Genomic DNA, 13,686 nt, shown 5'->3' on the forward strand with positions numbered 1-13,686 from the left:
TTTAATGACTTTACTATTATTATAAAATGTGAAGAAAAAAAATTATAATAAAGAATGAGTGTGTTTCAAAACCTTTGACCGGTAGTGTGTATATGTGTGTGTGTATATATATATATATATATATATAATATACAGATTTTGCTCTTATTGGTACTTTTATTCACCAAAGAGGCATTCAACTGATCACAATGTATAGTCAGGACATTAATAACGTGAATAATTACGATTACAATTTGAAAAAAAAAAAAAATTCTTAAATTACTTCAATGAGTTCTCATCAAAAAATCTTTCTAAAAAAAAGCATTCTAGCTGTCAGTTTGTCCAGATACTCAAGTGACATTTAACCCCACACTTCCTGTAGCACTTGCCATAGATGTGGCTGTCTTGTCACATCTTCTCACACACCTTACAGTCTAGCTGATCCCACAAAAACTCAATGGGGTTAAGATCCATAACACTCTTTTCCAATTATCTGTTGTCTGTGTTTCTTTGCCCACTCTAACATTTTCTTTTTGTTTTTCTGTTACAAAAGTGGCTTTTTCTTTGCAATTCTTCCTATAAGGCCTGCACCTGAGTCTTCTCTTTATTGTTGTACATGAAACTGGTGTTGAGCGGGTAGAATTCAATGAGATATAACATTAGATAAATTCTATGTCAGTGCGGCAAATTATATATCTACAATATCGCCTGCAGTTACTCTGATTAACTCTATTACTTGGAAGAAATGTGCATTGTTATTTTTCTTTTTATTTATTATTTTACTTATATTTCAAACATTTTACAGTCATAATGCTGTAGCCACTGTTTAATAAAAACTATAAAGGCCCAGGTATACTTCATTTTCTGCATTCCAGATCAAATCACACCCGGTCTACCACGTTAACTTTCAAAGTATACTCTTTTGACGACAAGCAAATACGAACACATTCTACGCATGCGCACTACGACTGCTATGTGAGACTCTTTTTGTATAGTCAACAGCTGGTGCATGCGCACAAATGAGGACTGTGCATGTCAAGAAACTCTGGGCCGCGTGCAGACAGTCTGTGCAGACTGCTGATGACGAAATTTGCATCACAAACACTGTGCAGAGCGATCAGCAATGCGGACAACCTAAGTATACTTTGAACTTAAGCCACTTGAGGCTGTATGTTCTAGTGTTTTTACCGCAGTAAATGGGTGCTGCTTTAATAAGAGCCTGTAAAATTGTAAAGAACTATACAGGCATAAAGGGAGTGTTTGAGTATGTGCCCAGGACTGTGTGTTCTGGAACCAAACACGAGTGTAAATGTGTATAGGTCGGAACATTAGGGCTCTGTGTTTGTGTTTATGTGTGTGTGTGTGTGTGTGTGTGTGTGTGTGTGTCACGTATGGCGGGATTGTGCTGTTTGTCCTGGGAGTGTACGTGAGCAGCTCGGCTGCAGGCAGGGATGCGATTAATGCACACAGAGCCAGTTGGGGTCTCCTCGTTCCAGAGCCACAGGCGAGGAGGAGTGGCCACAGGGGAGGAACAGGCCCCTGCTCGGACAGCCATGTGGCAGGACTGCTGCTCCCAGGACTGGGGCCGTTGGCAAGGTTGGCTGAGGAGGGAGTGGGACAGAGAGCCTGTGGCTCCACCAGCCCAGTTCCTCAGCAGGGCAGTGGAACAGACAGCCTCCATCAGCTTATCCCACTTTGGCCTGGACTACATGAGGATGCTTACGCACATGCACACAGACCCGCAGATCATGGTGTGCAAAGTGCATACAAATATATGCAAACATAAACACGTGTGTGTGGATGATCGCAGTATGTATGTATTCTGTAGCATGAAAGCTACCAGAGACATCATAAGGGGATGAGACGGGTCACTCATATTCTGTAAATATGAATGGGAGAAAAAGTAACACAAAATATGGCAGCTGTAGTCCCACCTCACAGTTAAAAGAGGCAATCAGATTTTTGTTAAAGGCATCAAATTGCTGGAAGTCCCCTCTTACAGTTAAAAAACACCCACTCTATACTACTATGTCTTTAACTATGCACTAACATAAAATTAAGCATTTAATACAATGAACTTGCATATTCTTACATTGAACTTGCATTTAATGTACCTGCAAGTAGTTACATCTGTAATTACAGTGTTGACCCTACTCCTAACCACCCAAAACCTAAACTTACCCTAAACCTACCTGTACCTAACCTCGCTAGCAGCAAATGCGAATCTTGCGAGAGATTTGCAGAACAACACATATGTAGACAATGGGACCAAAAAAGCCATTCGCCTGATGTTTACTTAAGAACGCACTTGCGCATTACCTAGACCAGCCTGAAAAATAGTGTTTTTGTTGCACAGTTTGAGCTAAAGAAGCACAATTTGTGATGTCACGATTTGAAAAAAAATGATTTGAACAATCTCTGCTGTCAGTTTTGTAGATTTCTGTTTCCCCCACTCAAGACGATAGGAGCAGTACTTGTATGACTGAAAATAGTTGGAAAGAGGGGTTACAAATATGGCAGCTGAGTGACCTGACTTGCTTTAAAGGGACTTGCTGCGATGCATGTCCTGTAAACTCATTTAGATAAAGCTTATGTGTGCTCTCAATCACACCTGGAAATCAGCAATAATACTGTTTACTGGTTGCAAACACAGTGTAATAATGTTTTAATTACTAAATGCTCAAGATGTGACAGATGACATGCAGCTTGTAAAAACTATCTGTCATTAAGTAGTATTTCTGTAAATGAATCTTGATTCATTCTCATTAACACTTACTTTAAAACATTTGGTGGCCAAATTTTTTAAGCAAAACTATTCCAATTTCACCTATGTAACCCTAAAATATATTTTTTTCTACATATCTTTCAAACACTCTCTCCCTCTCTCTCTCTCTCTCTAATCCCCCTCTACTTTGCATCTCCAGAACTTGGCTCAGGCAGTGCTCTGTTATTTTTACACCAGTACGGCAGTATAGATTTCCAGGTTTCCCAGCCACCTTCTTCCAACCTTCCCCATCTGCCACCATCTGCCTCTGTTTAGCATGTACTTTTTTGTGCAATCACATACTCTTGTGAAAAATAACCAACACTCAAATCATCTTCTGGCACAGCGGCTGGGCTGAGCAAAACAAAATGTTGCGCCAAATTGTCTTCCGTACTTTTTCGAGTGGAATCTATAACCCCCTTCACTCCCGCTGCCGCCCCCTGCCCACTATCCCCCTCCTGCCTATAAATATGGATTTAGCCACTGCAATCTGGGCATTGTGCACACCTCTGCTTGGACAGAAGGTTGAACAGCAAACTACAGATGAAATTAAAAAAGTGTGATCCTTATTTATGCCATTGAAAAACATGATCTGTGCTCTGGTTTCATTGGGTGGTATGTATTTTTATTACTGATAAAAAATGATGGTAGCACATTTCACGAAGCCTGGATATATAATGTATCATAGGGGTATCTTTAATGCTTAATTAAGTTATTCATAATGCCTTATAATACACTTTGGTATCTGTTATACTGTTTCAGAAATAATAGGAGCCATCCTTATAATACATTATAATACTTGCACCTTTAAGATGTATAATGTATTATAACACATGATATATGAAATTTGGTGTTGGTCATGTGTTTTAATGCATTAAACATAGCATATAGCAGTAACATTAACATGTATTTTATGTATGCATTATGCATAACACAGCAGTAATCTAAAAATAAAGTATTACAATGCATTATATTATTCCCTACACTCATTTATAAGAACATACAATTGACTATAATGTGTATCATAATATAACACAATACATTATAAGGAGCTTTTAAATAGCACTGTTACATAGAGCTTGATGTGCATTAAAATTTGGTTTACAGTGATGTGCTCGTGATTATCTCTCTACCAAGAACATTTTATAAAATACATTTTAATTGGGTTTTTTAACTTTTTGATACCAAGGATCCCCAAATATGATGATCCCCTTGGGAGGGGCCCCCACCCTAAAATATAAAGGCAATATAAATATAAAGGCACTATGGCTGTCAATAATAAAAAATACTGTGGTTAATCTCATGATTAGTCTTTAGAAGGCAGAAAAATATGCCAAGGAGCACTGACAATGTCAAATTTGGTAAAAGTTACATTTAAAAAAAAAAAAAGAAAAATACATTTTACACTTCTCTAAAATTTTCCACAGACACCCTAACACACCCTTGCAGTCCCTGGACCCCAGTTTGAAACCCCTTGTATAATATGTTTGAGTATTACTGATGCTTTGTGAACAGTGTTTTGTTCATGATGACTCTTAATATATTAAGTAACTATTATATTACATACAGTACCTCTTTATACAATTAGATAAGCAAATGCAGAATCAGCCTTCTTATACAGTGACATGTAACTTTTCTTAAATGTAATTTCAAGGACACTTAGAGACTCTGTTGTGATGCCATGCAAACAGTTCAAAGAAAAAGGCAAAAGTGACTATTCCCTAACAGATCAGATTGTATTTGTAAAACAGACAACCCTAATTTAATATGTGTTATTTTTAAAAGAAGCACCACCTGTATTTAGCAGGTGAGGAAAAGGGGGCTTTTCTCACCCCCTACTCCCCAAATGAACAAATACTTGTATTTCCTTTGAACGCATCATAGTGATACAGTTTGAAAATGCAATTACATAGAAAGTACGGAGAAAAATCAGGAAACTTATATAACATTAAATGAAATATTACCACAGTCATCACAGCTAGAGCTACATTTCTACTTGGAACTCATTCAATTATTCAAGCCATCATAACTAGAATTTCATAACATTATTTGATATCATAAATCTGACTACTTTAAAAACGGTTTAGCATGTTTAGGTCTCCTGCATATGTTCTGTTGATTAACACTGATAGTTTCTTTCTAGGATAGTAGCAGGATTTGTTATTGATGGATGTCTTTACCTCTGGTGCCAGATACTCTGGTGTCCCACAGAAGGTCTTCATGGTAGCAGCATCAGTGATTCCTTCCTTGCAGAGGCCAAAGTCTGTAATTTTGATGTGACCATCTTTATCAAGCATTAAGTTCTCCAGCTGGACAGAGAGGAAAAGAGTGTCAATTTGTTCAAAATTGAGATTTAAAAATGACTGACCATTGGCACAACTCTCCCAAAACTTGCTTAAAGGTGAAGCATGTAATTTTGTGCCACTAGCATCACCCAACTGAATAGCAAAAAAAAAAAAAAAAAAAAGAAAAAAGAAACTTCAAACATGTTTCCTAAACATTTCTCCCGTTCGCCACTGGTCCCGCCCACAAACTCACACTACTAGTCGAGCCAATTTAGCTATGTCAGGCCAGTTGGGATTCTCAAACAAACGGAGCAAAGTTTTGATAGAGCCACAAAGCAAAAGTGTTACATTTTTGGGGAAATCAGCTACTTACTGTGCTTAGTTTACTATGCATTCTAGATTGAAAAAAGTATGTTAAAAACCCGTTAAGGCAATCCCCTTTTGGAGCATACTATAAAAATGGTACACCCTAACAAAAATGCATGCAGTTTCAGAACATAATTTTGGTATCTTCTGAAAGAGGACACTTAGTGCTTTATTTTCCTAAAGTAACACAAGTAAAAAGGCAAAAAAAAAAAAAAAAGAAAAAAAGCTAGAAAAGCCTACTAAGTATATTTGAGCTGAAGAGTTTAGTGCAGAATATTTTTTTATTATATACATACACCTATCAGCCACAACATTAAAACCACCTGCCTAATATTGTGTAGGTCCCCCTCGTGCCGCCAAAACAGCGCCAACCCGCATCTCAAAATACCATTATGAGATGTTATTCTTCTCATCACAATTGTACAGAGCGGTTATCTGAGTTACTGTAGACTTTGTCAGTTCGAATGCTATTCTGAGATGCGGGATGGTGCTGTTTTGCCAGCACGAGGGGGACCTACACAATATTAGGCAGGTGGTTTTAATGTTGTGGCTGATATGATGAATGTTGTGTATATATATTAAAATGTGCCGTAGCAAACCAGAAAAGCAATGGTCTTAAAGCCAAAGTCTCAATAAGTTATGTTTAAAATTTGAGGATGATTGCACAAAAAAATTAAGCTCCAAGCTTTTTCTATGTCTAGGCATATATCAAGACATCAGAACAGCCGGCTGCATTGTTTGATTATTTTTGAATAAAAAGAAAGTAATTTGAAGGCGGGCTTATTTTGTTTATAAGACTTGGGAATAGATCATATACATTTTTACAACAAAAATGCTGCCCAGGTTGCGTTGTGTTGTGAACGTTTATGCATGGACGTTTATGTTATGGACATTTTATCATTATATATTTTTTGGATTAAAAGTACAATCGAGTGTTATACACTGATGATTGCCATGGAAAGTTTACTTATGTGAGACAGACTGGATTTATATGTGGCTCGATAGTTCATAATGAAGGTGCGAATTCCCACATTGCTTTTGCATGTTTTCATTTGTACTTCTGTCACATATTATTATTCAACTGTTGTTGGAACATTCTAATCATAAAACAGTGATCAGATATCGAAGGTAAACACTTAGACCTTTCAAATGATATATAGTTTGTCAAAATGAATAACATTTGTGGATGGTACAATATGCAGTAAATATCAATGTACCACAGGTAGAACATTGTGCTTCAACATAAAATTACACACATCACATTTAAGCTTTTCTGAAACTCCAAATCATGGATTTCAAATCGTATACTGAAATCACATGTTTCACTTTCAATATAAGGGATTTATTTAAGTTATAGGCTGCTTGAATAGTTATATTAAGTTTAATTTCCTTATTTCCTTTGTTTCATTACGTTTTAAGTAAGCATCTTTATAACCGCTTCATCACTCTTCTTATATTAAACATGCTATTAAGTATTTGAATAAAAGTAAAGTTTGTAAGTTACAAATCTAGTAAAAAATTAAACAAAATCTTGTAAAATCGGTATGTTAAAAAAAATTACTTGCATTGTAACCATATAGTTTCAAAGTTGTTAATGGTAGTTAAAAAGTTTATGCCTACATGGATAATATATTTATTCCACTGTAGTGAATAAAGAAACTTCATGCCACATTAATTTAACCTTTCAATTTTAATGGCTAAGCTGTTTGTCCAAGTTTGCTGGCACTTTCACGACTGGTTTGGTCCAAGACTGCAAGCAAAACACTGTGTCATCATCCACAGCCGCCAGAGTTGGATGTTTCCAAAAAAATTAAGAAGAAAGCCCCAAACTCTAGAGCTTTTAATTACATTTTCCAAGTCCCATGACATACACATGGATAAAGGCATTGCAAACGGAACAAAACTGTCTCTCTAAATATATGAATTCTTTCCCTTTTTTGTGTTTACCTTGAGATCCCGGTACACTATCTTGGCAGAGTGCAGGTAGTCGAGGGCGGAAACGATCTCGGCGCCGTAGAAGCGTGTGCGGTCCTCCGAGAACACCCGTTCTCTCGACAAATGGAAAAACAGCTGCAGGGTAAACAGCAGGGACAGGATTGCAATAATTACTGATTTATTGGAGAAAATTAACACAACACAAACTGCCTCACATCGCCATATTGAGATGATAGATGGCGGGGCCCTCCGAGGACGCCCGGCGAACCCAGACAGCAGCTGGCACATCATCCCCGGCTTTCCAGAGACCGGCCGGCGCGGCCTGTTAAATCAGCATTTTAATCAATACACCAATCTTGTTAAAGGCAGCACTGCATGCTCATGGGCTAACATTCCATTAAAGTGGCACGAGCACTCCATCCCCTGCAATCATCTCCCTCATATTTTTTACAGAGTATTCCCCAATTTCTCTCTCACCCCTCCCCATTCAGATGTCAAGGGTTTCTGTCAACTGTCTGGCCCTGAGCTCCACTTGATCTTGCCTTATAGAAATGACACAGAAGCCCGCTGAGGGGAGTGTGCCTATTAATTGCTATGGGATGTTTGAATATGGCTGTCCGGGGAGCGCTAACGGCTCTGCTGATCAGCTGAAGGAGGGGGGAGTGTGCCGGGAAGAGCGGGGTGGCCGTGGACAGGTGTGCCTTCATCAGAGCACTGGCAGCTGTGAATGTGGCAAGGCTGAAAGGGGAGAGACGGATGGGCTCTGCACAGTGTGTGGAGGTGAGGAGCTCTGGCTGGACCAGGCAGGGGAGCAGGTGACATTGCAGGCTGAGTGAATGAGAGTGTGATTGCTGCCTCTCTGATTAAACAGCACCATTGGTGGTGGAATTTCATTTATCAAAACTTGTGCCCCTCAAGATGAAATCCTGAGCTCTGCCACATCAAGACATTGAGACTGGCAAACTTTTTTCAATTATATCTTGAGCGACTACAAACCTTTAATAAAACCACACCACAATACAACACATTACCATCAGAGGAATATTACCGACAATTTGAATCTGATATTTTAATTAAAGATTTGACCAAGAGATTTTCTTTTTATAACTATTCAGTTTTCTACTTAAAAGGATATTTTACCCAAAAATGAAAATACTCTCATTATATTTATTATGTGAATAGTGACCAGACCTTTCAAGCTCCAAAAATCACATAAAGGCAGCATAAAAGTAAAAAAAGACTCCAGTTGTTAAATCCATGTTTTCAGAAGCGATATGAAAGGTTTGGGTGAGAAACAGACTAATATTTAAGTCACTTTTTACCATAAATCTTTACTTTTACTTTCACATTCCGATAGTGAAAGTGGAGATTTATAGTAAAAAATGATTGAAACATTGATCTGTTTCTCACCTAAAGTGATTGCGTTGCTTCAGAAGACTTATTAATATAATATAAACCACTGGAGTCATATGGATTACTTTTATGTAGCCTTTATGTGATTTTTGGATTTTGAAAGGTCTGGTTACCATTCACTTGCATTGTATGGACCTACAGAGCTGAAATATTCTTCTAAAAATCTTAATTTGTGTTCTGCAGAAGAAAGTCATACACATCTGGGATGGCATGAGGGTGAGTAAATGAGAGAATTTTAATTTTTTACTTTAAATATTGTTTGCATAATTACAAATAATTTTATGCAACGGCCATTCATTCTAAAGCAAGAAACACATAGAATTTTAAGCATAAAAGTCCTGAGCAGCTCTCATATATCATCTTCTGAAGCACATATTATATCAGCCTGGATCAAATCTGTGAGCTCTGACTAATGAATGATGCGTAATGGTCAGTCCGTGACACTCAAAGGTGGCGATCCCAGCCGTGTAAACTGGAAATGGTCAGGAGATTGCTGCTCTCGCTGGACCTGCTTCAGAGAGCAACCTTGAATTCAAAGTGCTTCAAGTGCACTACATGTAACTGGCTGATATTAGTGCAATATTCACTGTGAACTGTACATACAATTAACATGATGCAGTCTTTTTGTGAGAAAATGTGATTATTCATGTGCACATACCCTCCGTGGTTACTGGACTACTATGTGCAGTGTGCAGTACTGTGTTCCTTCTGTTTTTAATATGTTTTAACAGTTTCTTTGGACAATTAAACAGAAACCAGGAGAAGCTGCTATATACCATCTAAAATGCAATTTTTAAAAAATATTTTTTTATATATTTTATAAAGTCAATGTTTTTGTGTGAATTTTTTTGTAAATATAATGCTAAATAAAAGTTAGTTTAATTTTTAGCAATTTTATGTACATTACATTTACTATCATATTTAATTGAGTGATATCAAATATATCGGCATTATATCGGCCTATCGGACAACCTGCTCTCTAGATATCAAGACTGGCCATTAAAAAACCCATATTGGTCGATCACTAGTTTTTACTGTTGTAGTCTAATGATTATTTTAATCTAGTTATTACTGTCAAACAAAACACAAAAAAAACAGCAATCGGTCCTACAAACCAATTGTCGCACACTGCGACATAATATAATCTGTACTGTTTTCTGTCATTAATAAACAACATTGGTCAATCTCTAATTGTTAGGGCTAGGGTCTTTTTTTTTTTTTTTTTATCAAAAGATGTGAAAAAGACCTCTTTAAACTGTAGATCAGGGTTGGAAATTAATAAGGGACGAAATTCAAAATAAGGGGGCAAAAATGTCCCCGCAATTAGTTCCTGTTGTTTTATTAATAATATCTGATATAGTTACAAATACATATATAATGATCTTCATTTGAATTTTCGCTGATGATTCTTTGCAGCGCACTGTCTGTCATGCAGATGTTGCCACGTCTGCCGAGTCTAGTGGCAAATCATCGCACCATTGACCCACACAGACAGGCACTCCGCTTCTCCTCCGCATCAGTTCGGTGTCGTTTTCCCACGCTAAATTCCATGACCGTTTGCTCCTCTCAATCAAAATAAACTGTCCTAGCGAGTAACACTTTCGCTCCCTGTGCTGTACTTCCCTGCCTATCAGCCCATCTCACTTATCCTGCTACAATGTCTGTCTGAAAAACCTCCTCACCTGCTACAGGTCAAAAGTGCAGGAGTGGTGGATGTAATATATTTATTAAGTTAATTAAGTATGGGAAATCACAAAATATAATGTAACCAAGTGCTAAAATTTACTTAATATTAATATGTTAATTAATCTCAAAATGTTAAATAACCCTATTGTTAAATAAAACTTTATTAATAATACAATAATCCTTTGCTGCATTATATACGTTTTGTAGGCTATGTTAACTTACAACAAAATATTTGGAAATACGTGAATGCGAAAAAAAAAAGTGATCCTGGAATGTGTTATGCACATTATGCAGTGTAGAGATCAGGCAATAAGTAATTATGGAAACATGCCTGTTGACATTCTAACTGAAATATTCCCAAATGGATTGACATTCAGTCGAATCAAAATTGGAATCTTATTGAATCAAAATAAATTGGGAAATCAATGCAAATACCCAGCCCTACAATATTAGTTGATGTTGATTTAATTTTATTGGTAACAGTCTACAGTATCTCATGATTCAAATTGAATTAATTGATTCAACTGAAATTAAGTATTTGACATAAAAAGATGATACAGAGTCATTTTAAAAGGTTAGAAAAAAATTTTCTTTACAAAGAAAAGAAAAAATGCCCCTGGAAATCTATCCGAGGGGGCAAATATTGCCCCTTAATGGAAAAGTTTATTTCTGACCCTGCTTTAATGCATCATAAGATATGATCAGATTTACAATTTTCGCTCACCACTGCAGTAAGTACAAATTCGTGACAGCAGTTGAACAGAAATAGCTTGTCTATCAATGCAGAGCAAAAGACAGTCAGACAAGACACACGTACCTCTCCTCCATTGACATATTCCATCACAAAGCACAGGCGGTCTTTTGTTTGGAATGAATACTTCAAAGACTGAAACAGCAGGTGAAGAAACAACATTAGAAGAAAAAACCCACAAAACTAAAACATACGCAACATGAGAGCTCATCAAAATATATGCAGTGAGAGAAACGCTCGTCTCGAGAGACAAAGAAAGGAGCATTTTCGAAAGCTTTGTTCTTTCTTGCAGGCCTTGATACTAACTTTGAGGGAAGGTGAAGTTTACGAGGGAACACCATCTTGAGTGACAGTGGTAAAGTGTTTTGCTAAACCTGCTGTGTACGTTGCGTGGCATACAACAGCATCTGGAGTGTCAGAGAAATTCCCTTTCACTGGCGACTTCTCAACAGATGCACAGCTACATTTAGGCCGCTAATTTATTACAGTTTATTCTCTGCATTATAATGAGGCTCCAGGGAAATGCCAATCATATATACAAAAGCATTGTGAAGCTTTAAGGTGCCGGGAAATCTACTCTGAATGTGGGCTCTGTATGATAATTCATTAGTAAACGTGCACTCACGGTTAAAAACGGGTGTCTTGTGTTTTTCAGTACTCGGCTCTCTGTGAGCGTGTGGGCCACTTCATCCTACAAAAAGAAAGACAAAATGTGAAAACTTGTCAAGAGAAGAAATTCAGTCATTCTGAGCCATGTTTAATTACAGTACAAATGAACAGTGAAGGCATTTTTTTGAATCAGATTGCAATGCAAAGGATCCTGGAACTTCTGATAAAGAGGGGGTAAAAATGATACTTTCATAACTGATTTTTTACAAAATTGAAGTGGAAGAGTATCATTAACCATAACACTCTAAACTTAGGCAATAAATAGACGATACAATGCATCATTTCAAAGATTTTTGTTCTGATCGAGCAGAGCAAAACATATTCTAATTAAATTCTTTAACAGAAAAAAAAAAGTGCTGATGAATCTTACCTTTGCTATAATAACCTCTTTCTTTAAAATTTTCATTGCATAATATTTCCCGCTGGCCTTCTCCCTTACAAGAATGACTTTACCAAAAGTGCCTTTTCCCAGTAATTTTAAGTAGTCAAAGTCGTTCATTGTCTGCAAAAAAAAAAAAAAAAAGAAAAGAAAAGAAAAGAAAAAGCATTAAATTTTCAGACATACTGAAATATAATGGAGATAATTAGGCTCTAGTTTTGTATTTTGTTAACATGCATGCCCTCATATCTAAAAATACAACAAATCAGCTTCCTTCCCCTCAGAGACTCAACTGCTACTTAAACACACTGACATATTTGTCCATTAGCTTGCTGTTTATAAATGATGAAACTCACAAAAATGCACAGCCTTAAAGGAATAGTTCACCCAAAATTATTATTTTGTCATTATTTACTAACTCAAATGTCATTCCAAATCTGTATGACTTACACGTTATTCTAATTATACAGTACATTATTCTTCAGTGGACCACAAAGGAGAAATAACGAGTTAAATATAAAAAGTGAAGACTGTAATGGGGACTTGGGCTTTCCAGGTCAAAAGTGATGAAAAAGCACCATAAAAGTGATCCATATGACTTGTGCAATTTATTAAGTCTTCTGAAGCTATATAATAGCTTTGTGTGACTAACAAACTAAAATTTAATTCATAATTAACAGAAAATCTTGTCTGCATCCATTCAAATAAGGCACGTTCACAAGCAATGCATCAGCTTTGACATCACTGATATGACACATAACGGTGCAATAACTGATTTGACAGCTACAGTGGAGGGCAATTTTTCCTTTTGTGTTCTACAGAAGCAAGCAAGCCAAACTGGTATAGAAGGACATGAGTGTGAGTAAATGATGACTATTCCTTTAAAACTGATTTTTCTTTTTTTTTTTTTTTTTTGAGAATGAGAGTTTAATCATTTTGTTCAGATGTTTATCTGACAATAATAGTGTCCCAGGCTTATGATGCCCAGTACAGCCACCCAAATAAATCATATTTAGGCATTACGGCGGAGAGTTTGAAGGCACCTTGCGTTTGTGGTGACTGATAGATGTGTCCATCTCCTCCTCTCCCATGTTGTCTATCTGTGAGGTGGGACTACACTGGATACGTTCCTCTTCCTGTCTTTGGAGTTTGTCTGCCACCATCTGGATCGCCTCTGCCCACTCATCCCTATGGAAACACACATACACAAAGTCCACATATCTCAGACAGAAGCCATTTCTTAAAAATACAAATAAACAACGGCTTCATACTTCAAGAGTATACCTAACTCAGTTATAGCTTGGTTAATTATGTCATTTATACTACTGATCATTGTTAGCATATACAACTTCTAATGATACAATTGTGTTCGTATATTTAGAAACTAACATTAACCAAGAGTAATAAACACTGTAAAACCATTGTTCATTGTTAGTTCATGTCAACTATTGCATCAATA

At 36.8% G+C, this 13,686-nt stretch overlaps 1 protein-coding gene across 2 annotated transcripts in view; it reads right to left on the minus strand.

Annotated features, from left to right (window-relative positions):
• Positions 1–13,686, minus strand: part of LOC127411771 (RAC-gamma serine/threonine-protein kinase) — a 165,806-nt gene that overhangs the window by 19,807 nt on the left and 132,313 nt on the right. For both annotated transcript variants that reach the window (XM_051647516.1, XM_051647515.1), the window contains exons 5-10: positions 13,271–13,415; positions 12,219–12,350; positions 11,805–11,870; positions 11,246–11,314; positions 7,342–7,464; positions 4,924–5,052 (exon numbers count right to left, since the gene is read on the minus strand). In XM_051647516.1, the coding sequence (XP_051503476.1) occupies positions 4,924–5,052; positions 7,342–7,464; positions 11,246–11,314; positions 11,805–11,870; positions 12,219–12,350; positions 13,271–13,415 (664 nt within the window). The remainder of the gene's footprint in view (positions 1–4,923; positions 5,053–7,341; positions 7,465–11,245; positions 11,315–11,804; positions 11,871–12,218; positions 12,351–13,270; positions 13,416–13,686) is intronic.

Source organism: Myxocyprinus asiaticus, chromosome 21, assembly GCF_019703515.2.
Source record: "Myxocyprinus asiaticus isolate MX2 ecotype Aquarium Trade chromosome 21, UBuf_Myxa_2, whole genome shotgun sequence".
Classification (NCBI taxonomy): Eukaryota; Metazoa; Chordata; class Actinopteri; order Cypriniformes; family Catostomidae; genus Myxocyprinus; species Myxocyprinus asiaticus.